Below are 19,800 nucleotides of genomic sequence, written 5' to 3' on the forward strand. Positions count from 1 at the left end.
TTCCAGTCTGTCATCCAATGCAAAATCATAGATTGCTTCTAGTTGAGAGTTCCTTGAACCATCTTCAGGCTACAACGCTTTCTTAGCTGCTTTGCTTTACGTGACAGAGTTTGTCGTGTGCTCGTTCTCTGTCTCTCTGTCTCTCTCTCTCTGTGTCTCTGTGTCTCTGTCTGTCTGTCTCTCTCTCTGTCTCTCTGTCTCTCTCTGGTGTGCATGCACATGTGTGCTTGTACATGTGTGTGCATGGGTGTGCACGCCTGTGGAGGTCCATGTTGTCTTTTATCTTTCCCCACTTTAGGTTTTGAGACAGGGTCTCTGTGTTTGCTGGGGTTTAACTGGGGCTGGCTTACAGGTTCAGAGTTCAATCCATTATCATCAAGGCAGAAACATGGCAGCATCTAGACAGACATGAGGCTGGAGGAGCTGAGAACCACCTCTTGATCTGAAAGCAGCTAAAAGACTGCTAGGATGAGAGGACCTAAGGCCCCTGCCCACAGTGACACACCTACTCCTATAAGGCCATACCTACTTCAAGATCACACCTAATAGTGCCACTCCTTGGGCCAAGCATATCAAACCATCATAGTCTCCATTAAACCTGAGGTCTCTGTTTCAGTTAGACTAGCCAGCTAGTGAGCCCCAGGCTCCTTTTGTCTCTACTGACCCCTGCCTGGCTCTGGGGCTACCTTTGTGTGTTCAGTGTCAGTCTTTTACATTGGTGTTGGGTATCTGAGCTCAAGTTAAGTCCTTAATCTTGAACAGCATGACTTGACCCAGTGAGCCATTTCCCTCCTGCTTTTTGCTTTCTGTAGGTTTTCTGCCTAGCTCAGGCTGTCCTGGAAGTGGCTGTGTTGCTCATGTTTGCCTTAAAATCACAAATCCTTCTGCTTCAGCCTCTTAACGTGCTGGAGTACAGGCATCCAGCGTGCCATTGACGTCCTGCAGCCAGTTGTGTCCTGCAGTCTCGTGGTTTGATTTACACATGGCTCTGTCATCACACCGAGACATGCCATCTACCTTCGTCATTACTGATGCTATTTACTTTTGAGACATGGTCTCATGTAGCTTAGGCAGGCCTCGAGTGGAGGGTGACCTTGAGTTTATTATCCTCCTGGGATTATAGACGTTCACACACTTACTGTTCCTTTGCTGTGAAGAGACACCACGGCCAGGCAACTTAGAAGAGAAGGCATTTGATTGGGAGCTTGCTTACAGTTTCAGAGGGTTAGTCCTTTCCCCCTACAGCAGGCAGCATGGCTCGGGAGCAGTAACCGATGGCCCACATCTTTTTTTTTTTTTTTTTGGTTCTTTTTTTCGGGGCTGGGGACCGAAAGCTTCCTAGGTAAGCGCTCTACCACTGAGCTAAATCCCCAGCCCCGATGGCCCACATCTTATCCACACGTTGCAGAAGGCAACGAGATACAGTTCACCAACTGGGAACCAGACATTCAAGTATAGGAGCCGGTGGGGGCCATTCTTATTCAAGCCACCACAGCCACCATGCCGGATTTTATGTAGTCGTGAGAACTGAGCTAGGTAACTCTGAGTGTCCTTCTTAAGCTTAACGCTTATAAGCACACACGTACATTCTGACTTCTTACAAGTCGCATGTGTACTTTTTTGTAGAACTTTTGTTCCTTGGTGGTAGTCTCCAAACCCTGTTAACCTTCAATTTCTTAACTTGGGTGTATGCCCTGTCCCCCAAGGGGCCCAAACTTCATCTTCATTCTGACAAGGCCTGCTTGTCTGGGGAGAGCCCCCCCCCCAACTCTACTCATAATTTGTATAATATTCTGTTAAATTTAGGCAAACAGGACCTGCACTGGACCAAAAGCTTTAGGGGAATTCTTCCTTCCTTGTCTTTTCTCTGGCTGTGTCCTGCTTAACTAGCTGCAGATTCTAGAAGCTGAGGAAAGACATGGCCACTCAGAGCCACCTCCCATTGCATTCTCTGAGTATTAAGACTCAATACTAACCACCCTGCCCATGGCAAAGGGGCATCTTTAAATCTTAGATTGCTATGAGCCTTTTTCTTTTCAATTAAAAATTAGTTTGTGGGTGTGGTGGCATACATACAGAGCTCCAATACTTGGGAGGTGGAAGGGAAGAGTATCAAGTCATTTATGGCCATCCTGGGCTACATAGGGAGTTCAAATCACCTGGGCTACATGAGACCTTGCCTTAAAAGGCGGGCTGAAGAGTTGGCTCAGTGGTTAAGAGCACTGACTGCTCTTCCAGAGGTCCTGAGTTCAATTCCCAGCAACCACGTGGTGGTTTACCACCACCTATAATGGTATCCGATGTCCTCTTCTGGAATGTCTGAAGACAGCGCCAGTATACATAAAATAAATCTTAAAAAAACAAAACAAAAAGCCTAGATCTAATTGGTCGGCTCCTGTAACCGGCAGCTCCTAGCGTTTGCTTCTAGCCAGTGGTAAGCAGAACCAGGACAGACCTGATCCTTGATCACCACTGTGGTCCCCGGTGTGCATTCTGTAGCTCCACAGAGAAGGAAGATGAGCAGTGGAAGTAGAAAGCGAACCCCAGCCAGCTTGGGGCCTTCAAACAGGAAAAGGTTAGAACTGACTGAGAAGCAGACTATATATAGGTGAGTCTGGCAACCATGTTGCTTAGGAGTGAGATGGAGCCCAGCGAAGTAGTGCCAACACCAAAGAGATCTCTGGCCAATCAAAAGGGGACCAAAAATAAGGCCCCTGTTAAGACCTAGAAATTCACCTCAGTTCCCGAGAGAAAGCAAAGGGCAAACTTACAAAACTAGAGGCTTTAGAAGAAACTCACTGTAGTCCTAGGCGAAGGAGCAGGAGAAACCCGTCCCCTCCCCCACTGCCTTCCCTCACCCCCCACCCCCAGTCACCGCGCTTACCCTCCTCGCCCGCTGCCTCTGGCCCCGCCTCCCGTGGCCTCGCCCTTCCCACGTACGCTTGCTTTCCAGTTGCAGGGCTTGCAGAGGCCGCCGCGTGCGGAGCAGTTTTCCTCCAGCCTCAATCCCAGCGCCGCTCCTACCCACGCGCACATTTGTCCTTCCTGGACAAGGTTAACGCCTCGTCTCGCACAGCTGTGCCTCCTGAGCCCCTCCCTTGGAGACATTGTTCTCTGTGGACCCCCTTGCTTCTGCTCTGCAGAGCGCCCCCTGTCCCTAAAAGGGCTCTAAACCGTATCCAGTTCTTAAAAGGTCTGAACTGGCATCAGCAGCAGGCTAAACAGGGCAGATAATGCTTAGACCCCAGGATGTCCCGGGCCAAACTGTCACCAGCTGGAGCTCTCAGCCACTTCCGCTCCACCTTACCTAGTGTCTTAAACTAGGATGGGCAAGTCCTTTGGAGTCCAGGAAGAAGGACGGATTGGGGACTACCCATGTTCCCTTCACTCAGTGCAGTGACAGATATTATCCATCATCCAGTTGAGGTCCTGTTTCCTGCGACAGCTGCCTAAGGCATGCTGGGACACTCTCCCACCTCTCTTCAGTGCTGCTGTGCTGTTTCCCTTCATCCAGTGGGACACTCGTATCTAGGAGCTAGCCCTACCCCATCTCTTCTTTCCCACCTCCCTAAATTCGTGTTCTTTTTTTCCCTTTGCTCACAAACTACTTCTGGACAATCGTGCTGTTTTTCCTTCAGTGTTCACGCTTAGACGTCAACCACTCCTGCAGCTACTAGAATCAAACATTCATCGCCAACCATCGGGTTCTGCCGGCACTCCCTTCCTCAAGGTACTCTGTGGGGAAGGAGGACCGCAGTGCAACATCCTTGTTTTAAGGGAAGGTGGGACCCTCCCCCCTTTACACTGCCACGGAGTGAAAAGGAGGACAGATATTGATGACCAAGGGAGTAGGGGCCACCTTCTCCCTTTGTTGTTATGAGGAGGTGGTGGTTTGTCCCAGCCTGAATAAAAATATCTTTTTTCCTTCCTCCTCTGCCATCTCTCTGTTAGAGGAATTGGTATTTAACAGGTATTTAACAGGTGCCTCCACTTCTGCATCTGACACAGGCATATTTCCCTAGGCCTTTTAATTTTTTAAAATTTATTTTATGTGTATGAGTGTTTTATCTGCATGTGTGCCAATGCACTGTGTGTGCAGTGCCCAAGGAGGTCAGAAGAGGACATCAGATCCTCTAGCAGTTGCAGCTGGTTGTGGGTTGCCATTATGGGTGCTAGGAATTGAATGCAGATCCTCCGAGGGAGCTTTTAACTGCTGAGCCATCTCTCCTGCCCTACTACGTTCTTCCAAGGCCCATGCCAACACAATTCACGCAGTTAACAGAAATGTACTTAGAGATATAATTTTGCAGTTAGATTCCTGCCATTTCCAGTGGCTGTTTTTAGTAACACAATCCTGTCTCCTGTGTTTTTTTCTGTTCCTAAGCTCATCAGTCCCAGATTTCCAGAGATTTGAGTTTTATTTCTAGCTGGTGGTTGTCACAACTTGCTTCCTGCTCCTGTCCCTCCATGCTCCTTTTTCTGGAGAAGTTTCTGCCATTTCCCTTGGTTTCCCTTACTTTCGTAAAGACACCACCAGGGAGGACCTTCTTGGCCATTCTTCCTCCCCATTGCCCTCTCTCATGTGCCGAGAACCTTCCCCACTGCCCTTCATCCTGTTCAGTCTCCAGAGCCAGATCCTAAGGATCTCTCGCTCTCCTTTTTTTCTTCTCACTCTTTTCTCTTCAAACTCCCTCTCTCTCTGATGCCTCCTAGGAACCCAGGGTCCACATGGCTTATGAGTCAGTCCTGTGGGCATGACAGTCTCGTTTCCTTCCTTGCCGTCTACTCTGCTGTCTGAGAATGCCTCCCGATTCTCATCAGATTTGGGGACCCTGCAGGTCTAGTGCCCCAATATCTTACCCCTCTTAGAAACATGCCCTTGATGTGAAAGAGCTCTCTGTATGTCTTACCTGATCTCACTGGAAAAGGTCCTATCTCCGAGGGCCCTAGAGGGGGTTGGGAGGGTGTATGCAATGGAAGGTCATGCCTCCACGTGAGATGTGTGTCAACCTCTGGATCTGCTTCTCTCAGCACCGAATGGCTTTTGGGACCGCCCTGTGGCTAGATAAGCCCTTGTATTCTACAGATTCTGAATTTAAGCCAGGAGTAAACCTGAGAGACTTCATGGCTTCAGTGGGCCGGTTTCTGCCCATCAATTCAGGAAGGCTCTACTGTAAACTTAATGGAAGGTCTCTGTGGGAAGGGGATGCTCATGAAATACTTACTAGGAGTAGCTGTGCACAGGGGACAACCGTCATCTCCTTTGACCCTTTCCAACTTTCTGTGGCTTGGCTAGGTCAGATCTGTGGATTTCTTAAAGCAACTGTGATTATCCATTTTAGGGCAAGACTAATGTCTTCTGAGGAGTCAGGAGAGAGCCCTCAATCCCAAAAGGTAAGAATGGAACAGTGAGTGAAGGGAGACCACATTTGGGAGCCACACGAATGTCATTTACCAGTCCACTGGCTTCCAAAATGTCGCCAGCATAGGCCCGCTAGCTTCTGCACCAGGCTTGCAAACTTAGATATGTATAGGACCAAGTGGTAACTTAGATGAGCCTAACTAGTGGGCTTCTGTTCTCTCCTCCCCACCCCCATATTAAGGATGGAGCCCAGGCCTTGAGTAAGCTAAGCCGTGGTGCTGACTGATAATCTCCAGCCCTACTGCTTTGGTTTTTTTTTTTAATGTAGTATCTCACTGTGTATCTCTGGCTGGCCCAGAACTCACTCTATAGAGCAAGCTGGCCTCTAACTCACCTGCCTGCCTTCAGAGGGCTGGGATTAAAGGCACACAAAGCTAGGGTTTCATTAGAAGCTCAGGCTGGTAGCCGTGCCTCAGCCTCCTCAGGTTCTGGCTGGGATTTCAGGTGTGACTTTCAGAGTGACACATTTGCTTGGCTTCTTTAAGAACACAACATGGACCAAATGCCGTACCCATGAGGGTATCTGCTTACAATCTGTTCATGACCCATACTTAAATTTGTCCAACAGAGTGGCAGTAATGGTGAGGTGGATTACAAGTTACTATCAAGCCAGCATTATCTGTGCAGTGCATGGGAGCAGGTAATGCAGGATAATGCAGATTACGATTAAGTTGACCGAATGTGTCTCTTGTCTTCCCAAGTCTCATTCCGAGATGTCATGAGAGTCATCATTTATTGTAAAGCCACTTTCCTGGGCTTCAGGTGGCTTTGTGAGTCATTTAGGTCTTCAAAACCCTGCAGGCTGGGTGTTGGGGATTTCTGATTTTTGAGTGGAGAAACCTGTGGCTCAGAGAGGTGATGAGAAATGCCCTAGATAAAACAGCTCGTAAGTGGGAGAGCCAGGTGTAATTCTAGCCCAGAGCTCAGGACTCTGCAGCCGTGGGCTTCCTCTCATGCCTGCTGTCTACGCATATAGATGGGAGACACACCAGAGCGGTGGAAATGATCGGAGCTTGGGGAATGTTAGGGGCGGTAGTGACGGCTCAACTGGATGTTGAAGACTAAGCTCCTTGGAGAAAATGCTGGCCGAGTGAGGTTTAGCTGTGAGGAGGAGTGCTGTGCACAGTATACAGTCCGAGAAGTAGAAACTATGCTCTGTTGGATTGGTGGGGTGCAGCTGGTGTTCCTGGGACATGATGTGTGCCTTGGAAGGAGGAAGCCTGTTAAAGCTAGGTGGGGAAGGGCTCTGGATGCTAAGCTTACGGGCGGGAAGTAAAATGAGTAGCCATGAAGTGTGTCAGAGCGAGGCAAAGTTAGGACCACATTTGCCTCCTAGGAAGATTGACTGATATTAGTGTTGAGAGTTGGAATGGAAAGGAAAGGGAGACCCTGGTCTTGTGGAGGACTCACTGTTATTGAAGCTGCCATAGGCCAGAGTTTGGGGTGGGACAGGGTCTGGGAGATGACTATTGGAAGAATGAACAAGAGGAGCATAAGAAGGGACAGGGAGGCGAGGGAAGGGGAAGGCAGTGCTGCCGTACCGGCCTTGGGTGGATGCTCAGCGTCAAGTCTTGTGGCTCTGTGAGGCTGGGTTGAGTCTTCCTTGTTGGACCCAAAGTGTCTGGCTCTCTGTAAACATGTGTAGATCATGAGGGGGTTTGTGGACACTAACATGAGTCCAAGCATGTTTGCCCCTTTGGTGGGGCTGAAGTCCATTAGAGAGTTCTAAGCTAGATGGGACGACTTACTCTGCCATCCCAGCATTTGGTAGGTTCAGGCGGGAGGATCTCCAGGCCAGCTTGGGTCTCAATAAACAAAACAAACAAAAAGTTAAAAAAACAAATCAAAAAGTGAGTTCATGCCCTCTAACACTGCTGACCCGAACACAGCATCCGTGAGAGGACAATGGTTACCTCCCCATCACCACGAGAAGGACCTTAGACCTCTCTTCATCTTCATAAGGTTAAAGTACATAGGGAATAGTAAAGAAGCCTTATCACTTTCAGCAATGAGCAGCATTGTGCACTTAGCCGTGTAACAGATTGCCCCTTGTATAAGACATGCCGACATAACACACCTTTGGCTCGGAGACCTCAGTTCTTTAGTGCCTAGTTCTTGTGGTCATATTTGTCCCAGATGGCCCAACCAGGTGGAGTCCAGGAGGAGACTTCTAAGACCTATCCACTGACAAGTTCCGTCAGCCAGAGCAGTGAAATCCATCGAAGCTCTCAGCAGTTTACCGAGATGCACCTGGCTGACCTACAGAAGGTGTTTGAGAAGGAGGCAGACGAGAATGGAGGTACAGTCACACCGAAGGCTGGTTTCCGGGACCCCTGCCTGGGTATCAGGGAAGTGTGGAGGACTCAGACCTGGTACATGCTTATGCCTGGTGTCTTGTTTAAAACTCGTGTCTGGTTAAGTGGTGCAAGGATATCGAAGGCTATTTGGGGTTTAAAACTTTTTCTTTTAAGATCTTGCTAGCCTAGATAACCAAGCCTTCCGAGCAGCATTTTGGTGTGTTTCCTCTAAGCATTTTCAGTCTGTGGTTCGTTATCAATTGCTGTGTGACAGTAGCCCCATGACCTCACAGCTTCCAAGAGAGCTGTCTTTCTGGTCAGGACCTCAAAAAGCTGCAGTTCCATGGTCATCTGGGGCCATGGTGTCATCCGGGGCTTGATTGAGGAAGGACTTACTTCTAAGTCTACATACACTGTTCCAGAATTCAGATCCTTGAAACTGTGGTATGGCCGCCCTTCATTCCTTTCTGGCCATTGCAAGGAGGTTGCCCTCAGCTCCCAGAAACCATCCCTACAGTGGTTGTCCATGTAGGATTTGCCAACATGGCAGCTGACAAGGCTTGAGTCAAAGGTAGAGAAATGCAGGAGTGACCGGCCACGGGACTGTAGGCAATGGTGGGATGCCCTGTTGTCTAAGAGCAAGTCAAAGGTCTCGTCCTAAGGAAGAGGAGACCACAGGACGATGTGAGCAGCAGGACCTGCCCATCCCAGGGGTCTCCGTAAGTATCTCTAATCTCACTCTTCGGATACTAATTTGGAGTAGAACATATTCTGAGCTGAGGAAGCATTTCACACCCAACTGAGCAAACACTGGCTTAGCCTCCCTTACCCAGAGGTGCTCAGAACGCATCCGTAGCATCTGGTTGGGTGAAACCAGGTAACATAGTGAACATTTTAAAACAAAGTGTGAGATAGCTCATGAACGCAAGAAACAGGGATGAAATGGGTTTGCATGTACACCACTGAAAAGTGGGAAAGCCCTAAGCAAGGGACTTTGTGTCATTACGGGCCTCTTTAAAATTTATGTTTATTATATATAAGTACACTGTCGCTGTCTTCAGACACATCAGAAGAGGGCATCAGATCTCATTACAGATGGTTGTGAGCCACCATGTGGTTGCTGGGAATTGAACTCAGGACCTCTGGAAGGGCAGTCGGTGCTCTCAACCTCTGAGCTATCTCTCCAGCCCTTACGGGACTTTCTTTTCCCTTTCATTTTTATGTCTGAAGGACTTGACATGGTGCCTCGGCCTCCTGGCCAAGCCTTCCAAATGGGTCTAAGCCTGACGGAGCCCCTCTGGCCTGCTTATGCTATACATGATGTTGTGAGGATGTCTGCTGATACCAGACCTTCTCCCCCCGGCAGCCTGATTTCTGCCCTTTGGAGGGATGCTCCTGCAAGTCAGGAGTAAGGGCACCTTCAGAGTTGAGTTGCTAGACCAGGTCTATCCATGCTCCTGTTCATTTGACTTTCATAGCCACACCATAGTGTTGAGAGAGAGAGAGAGAGAGAGAGAGAGAGAGAGAGAGAGAGAGAGAGAGAGAGCACATGGGGGGGGGGGAAGTTGACATCAGGATGTCTTATGATGCTTTGCACCTTATTTGTTTGAGACAGAGTCTCTTCACCAGATCTGAGGCTGGCTGCTTTGGCGAGGCTGGTGGGCAGCAAGCCCCCAAGGTCTGGCAGTCTTTGTCCGACCCAGGACTGGGTTACACACTGCCATAGCTCCTGGCTTTGAATGTAGGCTCCTGGGATTGAACTCATGCCCCCATCCTCACACTTGCAAGGCAAGAGCTTTACCCCTGAGCTGACTTCCCAGCCTAAGGTGTTTTTGTTTTTGTTTTTGTTTTTAAGCATCTGGCCATGGTGTTAGTTTGGGAGGAGGGCAATTCCGTCTGCATTGATGGAACGTTAGAAAATCAGAAAACCAGGTTGGCTTTTCTGTTTAGACACCTTCAACAGGGCTATTGAGAACGTGGGTGGCATGACACTTCCCAGGCACCTGGGTACTAGTACTGGTGGCAGAGAGTGAGGCCATGTCAGTGCCATCCCATTCTCTGTGTGTCCTCCAAGCCAGGGAGTTCCATTGCTTGGAAGAGACCTCCTTCCCCTCTCCTGAGACTTTGCAAGTGCAGAGGTAGTCCTGCCTTACCTATCTCCTGGAAAGGCCTGTAGTGCTCATAAACTGCCATTGTCACCATCCGGACATGGAAGGGCCGTGGTGTACCACTCACAACATGTAAACCTCTTGGCCCTGGCTTCACATACCTGAGAGGGACATTTCTTCCAGCACATCCACATTGCTCAGGCTTTTGTTTGAGCCTCAGTCTAGTGTGACAGGGACAATGGCACAGTGGTATGAATCCCACAAGCTCTGGGGACATTCCTATCTGTCACTACCAACCTACTGGCTGTGTGAGCATGGGCAGGCGGCCTTGGTTTCCCCAGAGACCCGTCCTTACATTGCCAGCAGTCAATAGGGTGCAGAGAACAGAACTGTCGCTTCCTGGTGCCCAGAGAAACACTTGAACCAGTGTTTGTTGAGTGGCAGGAGGGATCTTGTGTATTTCCAGAGGCTATGGTGGAGTGAGAGACATAGGAAAGTCAAACAGTGGGCGGGGATGGCAGCCTCTCAGATGCTCCTTAGGAAGAAAATCATCCTGGTAGAAAGAGTGACTTGAACTGCAGGGAGAGCTGTGCAAAGGCCCTGTGGTAGATGCAGAGGGGTCCTTAGGGCTGGTCAGAGTATGAAGGGTGTGGTAGATGATGCTTGCTGAGAGGAGTCAGATACTGCATGGTCTTCCAACCATGGCAAGGGTTCCAGTATTTGAAGGGGTTTTAGAGGTGATTTTTGAAGACAATAATTATATAAAAAAATTAGACCGGGCCAATTGACACCTTTGCAAACAGATTTCCTTATAGCTATAGAGGCTGGTTCAGGGAGAAAGTATTTTATGCTTGTCTTACCGTCTTCTTTTTTCCCCCATCTCTCCCTCTAGGCAAAGGATATGTTGTTATTATTATCATTTTTGACAAAGGGTCTCATGTAGCCAAGGCTGGCCTTGAACTTGTTGTTTAGCCCAGGTTGGCCTTGAATTCCAAACTTTCTGCCCCCAACATGCTGGAATTACAGGCCTACACCATCATACCTGACTAAAAGTTTTTGTTTTCATAAATTGCTTTTTACTAGATGCACTTAATGGGCTGTGGAACAGCTCAGCGGTAGAGTACCTGGTGTCTGCCAGCATGTTTGAGGCCCTAGGCTCAGACCCATGGCTCCAAACCGCTCTCCATCTCTCTCCCTGTGCTGCTCATTTGCACCAGAGGCTCCTGCCTCTACTCTATAGAGAGATGTTGCTTTAGTCTATATCCCTTGATCAGAAGAGGGACCTGGTCTTTTGAGCCTTCCCTCCTGCTCTGGGGTAAACAATGGCAGGTGTTCCTGAGGAATGACTGAGTGTGGGCAAACGAGATGGGAAAGATGATGGAGTGATTGCAGAAGCATCAGGAATTAGCCGGGCTTGTGCTAGGGTGGAGCTGGAGTCTTGAGGGAAGAGTAAATAGGGCCAAGCTCACCACTGAAGTCAGGGGTTGTGGGAGGGGCTGCCTCCTAGGGTAACACAGCTCCGGTGTTCTTCCCTCTGCCTCCCTCGAGGGGTCCAACTGACAATCACAAGCAGGTAGCAGTGAATGTCTGGAATGGGTGCCTCCAGGCTGCAGCCTGTGAGGGTAGTGCAACTTGTTCCTAAGCACTGACGCTTCTCTCCTTTGCTCAAAGCCCTGAAAAAGGAAGGCTTCATCAAGGTCATGAAGTGGGTACTGAGTAACATGTCGGAGGAGATGCTCGAGGTGCTGTTCTTGAAGGTGGACTCAGACTGCAATGGCTTTGTCACCTGGGTAAGGAGGGTGCCCTGCTGCCACCCACGGGAAGCTGGGAGAGGTTAGAAAGTCCAGCCTGGTTCTCAGTGGAGCAAGCAGAGGCTTGTAGATGGGGGTGCAGCAAGTATCAGAAAGTCAGGGTGCGCTCCGTTACCAGCTGGGCTGCTTGCCAGGCAGAGGGAAGCTTGGTGTCTCTGAATGATCTCCCTTGAGATTTCCATGAGGTGGGATCATTGCCTCCACATCGAGACCTTCTCCTCAAGCATTCCCACTGAGGCACAGCCAGCTCTCCTGCACCTTTCTTGTCACTCGGGGACAGGCAAGCTCATGACTGTTGTATCTGGAACTGCCAGGTCTTCATATCAGAGTAATGATGTTAACCTTAAAGGACTCAAATTAAGCAGAGCACATGGCCTTAATCCTATAGAGATGTGCAGAGCCTTGTTAGAGAGACTGATGTAAGATAACAGTGAGGCAACATGCCCAGCACTTTGTGTCTTCCCCTGTTGAAGACTCACAGGATCCAGAATGGGTAGTGGCTGGGAAACTGAGGCACAGAGCTATTGGGAATGTTGTTTTAGTGTTGCAGAGTTGGCTACGAGCTGAACCCGTGTTCAGACCCAGGGAGTGTGCCTCAAATGTCTGTGGGATTACTGCCAATGAATACCTCCTCATGGTTTGGGTATAATTTTCCCAGCAATCTTTATCCATCTACACAAAGATTCTTGCCACTTTTTGTTTAACTGAGTGCCTTATGAATGCTAGGCAAGCATTCTACCACTGATTTACATCATAGGCAAGCATTCTACTGAGTTACATCATAGGCAAGCATTCTACCACTGAGTTACATCATAGGCAAGCATTCTTTTTTTTTTTTTTTTTTTTTTTTTCCGGGGCTGGGGATTGAACCCAGGACCTTGCGCTTCCTAGGCAAGCGCTCTACCACTGAGCCAAATCCCCAACCCCCATAGGCAAGCATTCTACTGAGTTACATCATAGGCAAGCATTCTACCACTGAGTTACATCATAGACAAGCGTTCTACCACTGAGTTACATCATAGGCAAGCATTCTACTGAGTTACATCATAGGTAAGAATTCTACCACTGAGTTACATCATAGGCAAGCATTCTACCACTGAGTTACATCATGGGCAAGCGTTCTACCACTGAGTTACATCATGGGCAAGCGTTCTACCACTGAGTTACATCATGGGCAAGCGTTCTACCACTGAGTTACATCATGGGCAAGCGTTCTACCACTGAGTTACATCATGGGCAAGCGTTCTACCACTGAGTTACATCATAGGCAAGCGTTCTACCACTGAGTTACATCATAGGGCAAGCATTCTACTGAGTTACATCATAGACAAGCGTTCTACCACTGAGTTACATCATGGGCAAGCGTTCTACCACTGAGTTACATCATAGGCAAGCATTCTACCACTGAGTTACATCATGGGCAAGCATTCTACCACTGAGTTACATCATGGGCAAGCGTTCTACCACTGAGTTACATCATGGGCAAGCGTTCTACCACTGAATATCATCACCTTCCCTCCCTCTGTGCCTCCTTTCCTCCCTCCCTCCCTTTCTCATTATGATGAGCTGTTTTCCATGTTGGTCTCTTGGGCTCAGGTGATCCTTTTGTCTTAGCCTTTTGAATAGCTGGGACTAAGATGTGTCACCATCCCTAGTTCCTGTTTCTTGTCACGGCTTCATATATTTGGACCTTGGCCATGTTTTAGTGAGGCTGGTCACTGGAGCCCAGAGTTGCAGATATTTGTAGGGTAGATGTACCCACATAGCTGTGGACCCTTAACTTGGTCATGGGCTTGGACAAATCAGACATGGTGCCTCCGTCGGATTATTCTCTCTGTGAAGCAGAGGTGACCAGGAGCTTCCCATGGGTGCCCAGGTGGTGCGGTTGTGGCCAAGGGGTGCTTAGTGTCACACACCGTGTTGTCACATTTGAGATTTAAGCACAGCCTTCAGAGCCACTTAGAGGGGGCTGTAGAGGGACAAGGGAAGACAGTGCACGCTGGGCTTGGGACCCTAAAGGCAAATGTTAAGACTACCGCCAACACCTTCCCTTCCCTTTGTGTTTCGGAGACAGCAGAAGTATGTGGATTATATGATGCGTGAGTTCCAGGGCAAGGAGGAGATGAGGAAGAGCCAATACCGCCTGCGCTTCCACCTTCCCATGACCGTCATCCCCCTGTAAGAACCTCTTCCCAAAGCTGGGGTGTGATGGAAAAGTGCTGGCACTAAGCCTGCAGGGTGCCCCCTCCATAGTGCTTGAGCCATCCTGCTGGCCCAGTCAAAGTCCCGGATGGCCTCTTGTCCCTTCAGCTTACCCTTCACAATCTGTAGTGGCCATGATGACAGAGGTAGGTGGCTTGCCCCTTATCAGAGATGAGGGGGCCAAGGCTCAGAGAGGCCAGCCTGACGGCTTGCCCAGGCTAACAGGCAGAAAGAGGCGGGGCTGCTCTCCCTGCTGTTCCCCACCTCTTCAGCACTCTGCCCCGTGTCTCTTGCTTCGCTCTTTGGCCAGTGCTGAGGGAGTCTGGCGGTTTCATCCTCAGAGGCACAGATGGCTCACATATGCTGGGATTCTCCTGGGAGGATGCTACCCGTGGAGTCCCTGGCCTTGTCGACCCTCAGGATGAGGTGGTGGTTGGAATTTAGTGGCCCTATCTATCTTGGCTCTGCCTGAGTTGCTGCTCATACCACTTGTGGCCCCTTCACCCATGATGTCCACTGGAACTTGGACCTTGGATGGCTTCTGTAGTTGATGACCTGCAAAAGAAGATCGGATATTTAATATATTATCTAATATGAGTTTTACAGCTTTGGGAACCTTCACAGGGAAGTGAAAGTTCTAGAAACTGGGAACCCCAAGTGCTTGTGTGCTAGGTTTGAGGAAGAGTGGAAAGTTATGGGAACATTGCTTATTTACTCTTTGGGATGACTTGTAGCCCAGGCTGGCCTTCAGGATGACTTGTAGCCCAGGCTGGCCTCCAACTCCACATGTAGGTTAAACTTTTGATCCTCCTCCTCCCTCTGATTTTTGAGAGCTTGGATTATGGGTATGTATCCAAGCCTGGCACTAGCCAAGCACTCCTCCAACTGTGCCTCAGGGAAATCAGGGCAACGGAGGGAGGGGTTAGGTGCAGTAACTGAAGGACACCTAGCCAGTCCATTCATCCCCTTTCTCCTCTGCATCCTTGGCTTTTCAGAAGTAAAGTTGTAGTTGAAAGTCACAGTGCACACCTGTAATCCCAGCATCTAGGTGACAGAAGCAGGAGGACCCAAAAAAGTTCAGGGTGCCCGCCACTACACGATGAGTTGGAAGCCAGCCTGGTATACATGGTGCCGAGCTTCAGAAAAGAAACAGAAAAAGACCGCCCCCCCAGGATCTTACAGCCAAAACCAACTGCTTCTCAAACACCTTCAGCCGAAAATAGTCCAGAGTCCAGAGGACCATGCTTTGGATCGGCATGTCTCAAATTTCATCAACCCCTTCCTTTCCAAGCTATGGCTGCTTCCCGTTGCCATTCCTCCCTCTAATACCCCAAGGACAAGGGGTATTTGTTGGCTTGCAGTGGTTCTTAACCTTCCTAACGCGGCAGCCCTTTAATACACAGCTCTTCATGTTAAGGCGACTCCAACCATAAAATTAGTTTTGTTGCTACTTCAGAAGTGTAAGTTTGTTACTGTCCTGCGGTGTAATGTAAATATCTGATGTGAGACCCCTAAGTGGGGTCTAGAACCACTAGCTGGGAGCTCGCCCCTCTGCAGGCAGGCCTGTTGAGCCGGGCTGCCTGTTGGATTCTTTCTTCTTTACTTGGAACCACCTTGGGTTGGAGCCCCAGCAGCCTGGGGTGTGTGGCTGGGGTGCTGGCTCCTGTGGGGCACAGTTTGGTGAGCCACGTTTATGGTCTTGTCATAGGAGGAGGCTGTAGGTGGCTGTCCTCAGAGAGCCATGCCCAGTGCACGCTGTGGTAGAGCAAGACTAGAGGTCGTCTTTGCCTCGGGCAGGTAGGCTAGAGCTTTAGTGGAGAAGGAGGTTTAGTGGAGATCATGGAAGAGTAGCTTGTAAAAGATCATGGTTGGGAGTTAATTGAGGAGTAGCCAATTAAACGTGAATAATGAGAGTTTTTATAACTGTAATTTTGACATGAATGGTTGGCTTGATGTAACTTCTTCACTGGTCTTTCTGTTTCTTCAGATCTCAAGGGTGTTTAAAATCTGGGACAAAAGATAAAAAAAAAAAAAAGATCTCAGGACGCTTCTTCCTTATCTGCTCTGGTTATTCCTACGGCTTGCAAACCCAGAGGGCTCTCTGATCTGATGGGGGAAAGTAGCCAGAGTAGCCAAGCAATGTTTAATTAGTTTTACGAGAGGGAGTCTCTTAAAATTGAGCTCTGCATTACTGGATCCGGGCTGAGCACACACCCAGCACATTCCCCTCTTTGATCTCTTCACTGTCCGGCAAGGGAGAGGCGTAGTCACCCCACAGATGAGGGAACAGACTTCCCTAAAATGTCGTTCCCAGGGCTGTGTTAGCCTTAGGGCTCACTTCTCTAATCCTCACAATCTTTGGTCCTGATTGAAGGGGCAGAGTTGAAGCAATGGAGAGAGAGAGAGAGAGAGAGAGAGAGAGAGAGAGAGAGAGAGAGAGAGAGAGAGAGAGCGCTAAGAATATCAGTCACATACAGAACAGACAAAGAAGCCAATGGCGGGAGACAGGACCTATAGCTAGAAACACGTGGCCCTGCCCTTTCCTCAGTGGACCTGCAATGAGGAATGAACTGGAGTTGCATTTCACAGTGACGTAGTTTCCCCCTAAGCCTCAGCTTAGGGCGTTTTCAAGCCTTGGAAAATGCCCTGGGGGAGGTCTGAAAGCACTGGGTTTTAGTTCTAGCTACGCTGGGCCTTCGTGAGATGCAATTCCCTGTAAGTGATATAACCTGCCCTGTCCTGCCCTGATCCAAGGCGGGCAGATGAAAATGGAGGAGTGGGAGCCTTAATAGCCAGAGCTTGCTTTGCCAACGCTGGGGCAGAAAAGCCACCAGTGGTGCCATTGAGGCTTGCTGTGAAGGCTGCAGGGTAAAAGCCTTTAAGGCCTGCCCAGGAACTGTGCTGTGCTCAGTGTCCTGGCCATGAAGAGCTGGGAGCGCAAGGCCTAACGCCTCCTTACCCCTTGGCTTACTCTTGCCTTGATCTACTCTCCCGCTTTACCCCAGAGCAGGAGAGCGATGTCTGGGAAGCGTCATGTCTCAGGTTACTGTCACAAGCTGTACCCTCCTGGCCGTCTGTGGGCTGTTTCTCCTGTGCAAGAAACTCTGTTCTCCATCTCTGCTCTCCCACTACCAAGTGAGGGAGCTGGCTGGTTGTTTCTCAGGATCAGCTTTGGACTCCATCTCACCCCATATCATAGTTGGTTTGTTTGTTTGTTTGTTCCTGATGGAACCCAGGACCTCACATATACTAGGCAAACTCGACCACGGAGTCACACCCTGGTCTCCATTTGGGGTTTAATTTCTTGTGGCCTTTGTTAATTGAGTTGAAGTCCACCTGGAGAAGGGACAGAGTTGTAGGTCCTCTGGAGCCTATAGTTTCTTTGTGTGTGTGTGCATACGTGTGTGTGTGTGTGTGTGTGTGTTTGTGTGTGTACATGTGTGTGTGTTTAAGTGTATGTATGTATGTGTACACATACACATATGTGTAGCTTCCCCCACTGGCCTCTGACCCACTACCTCTTCCTTAGCTCTCAGTTCATGCAGACACTTCCTTTTGAACCATACCTGCATGTTTCTTGCCATCGGCAGGCACCATGGGAGCGAGGTTGTGAAAGTGGCGTTTTTAACCCAAGGGTTCAAAAAGATAGGCTGTTTCCTGACTGTCACCAAAGATGGGATCCTGCAGTTCTGGTCTGAGACCTTCTCAATGATGGATTCTTTCCGGGTGAGTAGGACACTCCTGGGGTTGGTGGAGTGCCTCTGCTGTGGCATCCCGAGTGGACTTGTCCTGAGCAACCAGACCCTGAAGTTGGAGTCAAGATTGTGACTTAACCACTGGGATGTGTGTGTGTGTGTCACGTTTGTCATCTGCCAAGCAGAGTCAAGCCTGGCTGTCCATTAGGCACTGCCCAAACAGTTCATCCAAGGAATGTGTCTCTGGGGGTCCCCATGTCAGTGAGTGTTATCCTCCTGCCTCAGTGCCAGGGCTCAGCCTTCCCCTTGTGCCCTGTCATACTCACACTGTTCCTAAGTCCTGCTGATTGAAACCTTTGTCTGGACCAGACAGGAAGTCATGGTATTTGGGCTCTGGGGTCCATTCCCAGGGTTAGAATCCCAGCTGTATCACCCACCAGCTGTGGGATGCTGGCCAAGATGTCTCTAATTCCTCATCTGCCCAAGGAGTCTTGGAGTAGTAGCCCCCTGTCGGGGCTTTGGGGGCACTTAATGGTATGGGACATGGGTCATGCTTGAGCAGGTCGAGGCATTCAGTTAGTTCAGAGGAACACAGGCCAGCGAACAGCATTGTGGGCTTTCTGCTTACCAGCTCATGGCCTAGTGTAGTAAGGAACGACACATCCAGGCAACTCTGCTATGTACCAGGCTAGCAGAGGACCCTGCAGTGAACAGGGAAAGCCCTGCCTTCCCGGGCTCCCAGCAATGCCTATGTGGAGCACTGTTAGTATTGTGAAGGCTTTCACACCCGCCAGACAGTGCTTTTCATTGGCAGCAGGGCCCGTCCTTGTGGGAGGAGAGACCTGGATGGGGCTAAGGTTTGTGGAGATTTCATTACTGTCTCTCTATCTCTGTCTCTGTCTCTCAGTCTCTGTCTCTCTGTCTTTCTGTCTTTGTCTCTATCTCTGTTTCTGTCTCTGTCTCTCCCTGTCTCTACTTTTGTCTCTCTCTGTCTCTGTCTCTGTCACTCTCTCTCTCTCTCTCTCTCTGTGTGTGTGTGTGTGTGTGTGTGTGTGTGTATAGTGTGTGGTTTCTGTCATACTCTGTTTTCCTTTTCTCCGAGTGTGTATGGAAGGAGGTGTTACTAGCGCAGTCTCTTGGCAGTGGCTGCTATATGGTTACCTCTGAGCCCCTAAGGAGGCTGAAGAGACAGAGGAAGCCTTCCTGGGAAGTCTTGAGCGGTGTGGAGATTCTCCCCAGAGGAGCTGGTTTGGAGTTAGGTATTGGCAAGGATGGGGCTCCCCTGTTCATTGGTGAATAGGCCACAGGGAATGCTCACTGTCATGCAAATGGGAGGCTTTGGAGGTGGGCCTGGCCTTAAGACCCTGCGGTCAGGAAATAGGCCCATTTTACAGATGAGGGGACAGCCTGGAGTTTAGCCATGGCCCTGTTTTTAGTACTGAGATAAGGTTCCATGCCAGGACTGTGCTCGCTCCAGGGTTCTGTGTGGCAGGAAAGATCCCTGCTCTCTTTTACAGTCTGCTAGCAACCTTCCACGGTCTGAGCCTCCTCTGTTCTCCCGCCAGCTTACTCAGACCAAGCAGTTTGGCCACCAGCAGATGTGGGTTGTCGACGTGGCGTATCTGCACAACATGAACCTCATCGCTGTTGCCTCGACTGAGCTGAAGATAGGTGAGTGAACCCCTGGGGCTCTCCAGGCCTCTTCAGGCAAGTGGCGCGACCTGTTGGCTGAGCAACCCGGAGCCGAATGGGAGTCCTCTGGGAAAGTTGTTGGCTAGAGAGGCCTTAAAAGAGAGGCACTGGGTGTCGGCCGCTTGTGCTGGTGACTGCTTTTGTAGGCAGGTATGCTCGGCGAATGCTGAATGTCTACAAGCATTGAACAGTTGAGATTTTAAACCACAGCCCAGGCAAGTCTCTCTAGTTTGATTCTACCCCTTGCTTCTGGCTGCCTCCAGCCCAGGCCGCCTTGAGCTGTTGCTGGAATAACACTGAAACTTAGCACATTTCCTCTGAAGGTCCCTAGAGCTATAATCGGACTTTTGAAATGTCTCCCTGCAGAAAACCTTTACACCCCTCAGCCCCAACAAAGCACAGGATAGAGGAGAATCCTTAGCGTGGCCCAAGAGGGCAAGGAAGGTCTGGCCCCTGCTGTTTATTGTTTCCCGTGGAGCAGACCCTTCCTCCTGTTGTGCTGCGGTCACCATATCCTCTGATGGGTACTGTGGGCTCATGGGTATGCTCTGCCTTACCTCCCACACATCCAGA

General features: G+C 49.7%; 1 protein-coding gene across 1 annotated transcript in view; it reads left to right on the forward strand.

Annotated features, from left to right (window-relative positions):
* Positions 1-4,457: 4,457 nt before the first annotated feature.
* Efcab8 (EF-hand calcium binding domain 8) overlaps positions 4,458-19,800 on the forward strand; it is a 72,250-nt gene continuing 56,907 nt past the window's right edge. The window contains exons 1-8 of the mRNA XM_032904486.1: positions 4,458-4,620; positions 4,722-4,731; positions 5,343-5,394; positions 7,559-7,721; positions 11,499-11,617; positions 13,713-13,816; positions 17,431-17,566; positions 19,101-19,206. Coding sequence (XP_032760377.1) covers positions 4,581-4,620; positions 4,722-4,731; positions 5,343-5,394; positions 7,559-7,721; positions 11,499-11,617; positions 13,713-13,816; positions 17,431-17,566; positions 19,101-19,206 — 730 coding nt within the window. The 5' untranslated portion in view covers positions 4,458-4,580. The remainder of the gene's footprint in view (positions 4,621-4,721; positions 4,732-5,342; positions 5,395-7,558; positions 7,722-11,498; positions 11,618-13,712; positions 13,817-17,430; positions 17,567-19,100; positions 19,207-19,800) is intronic.

This window comes from Rattus rattus, chromosome 5, assembly GCF_011064425.1.
Source record: "Rattus rattus isolate New Zealand chromosome 5, Rrattus_CSIRO_v1, whole genome shotgun sequence".
NCBI lineage: Eukaryota > Metazoa > Chordata > Mammalia > Rodentia > Muridae > Rattus > Rattus rattus.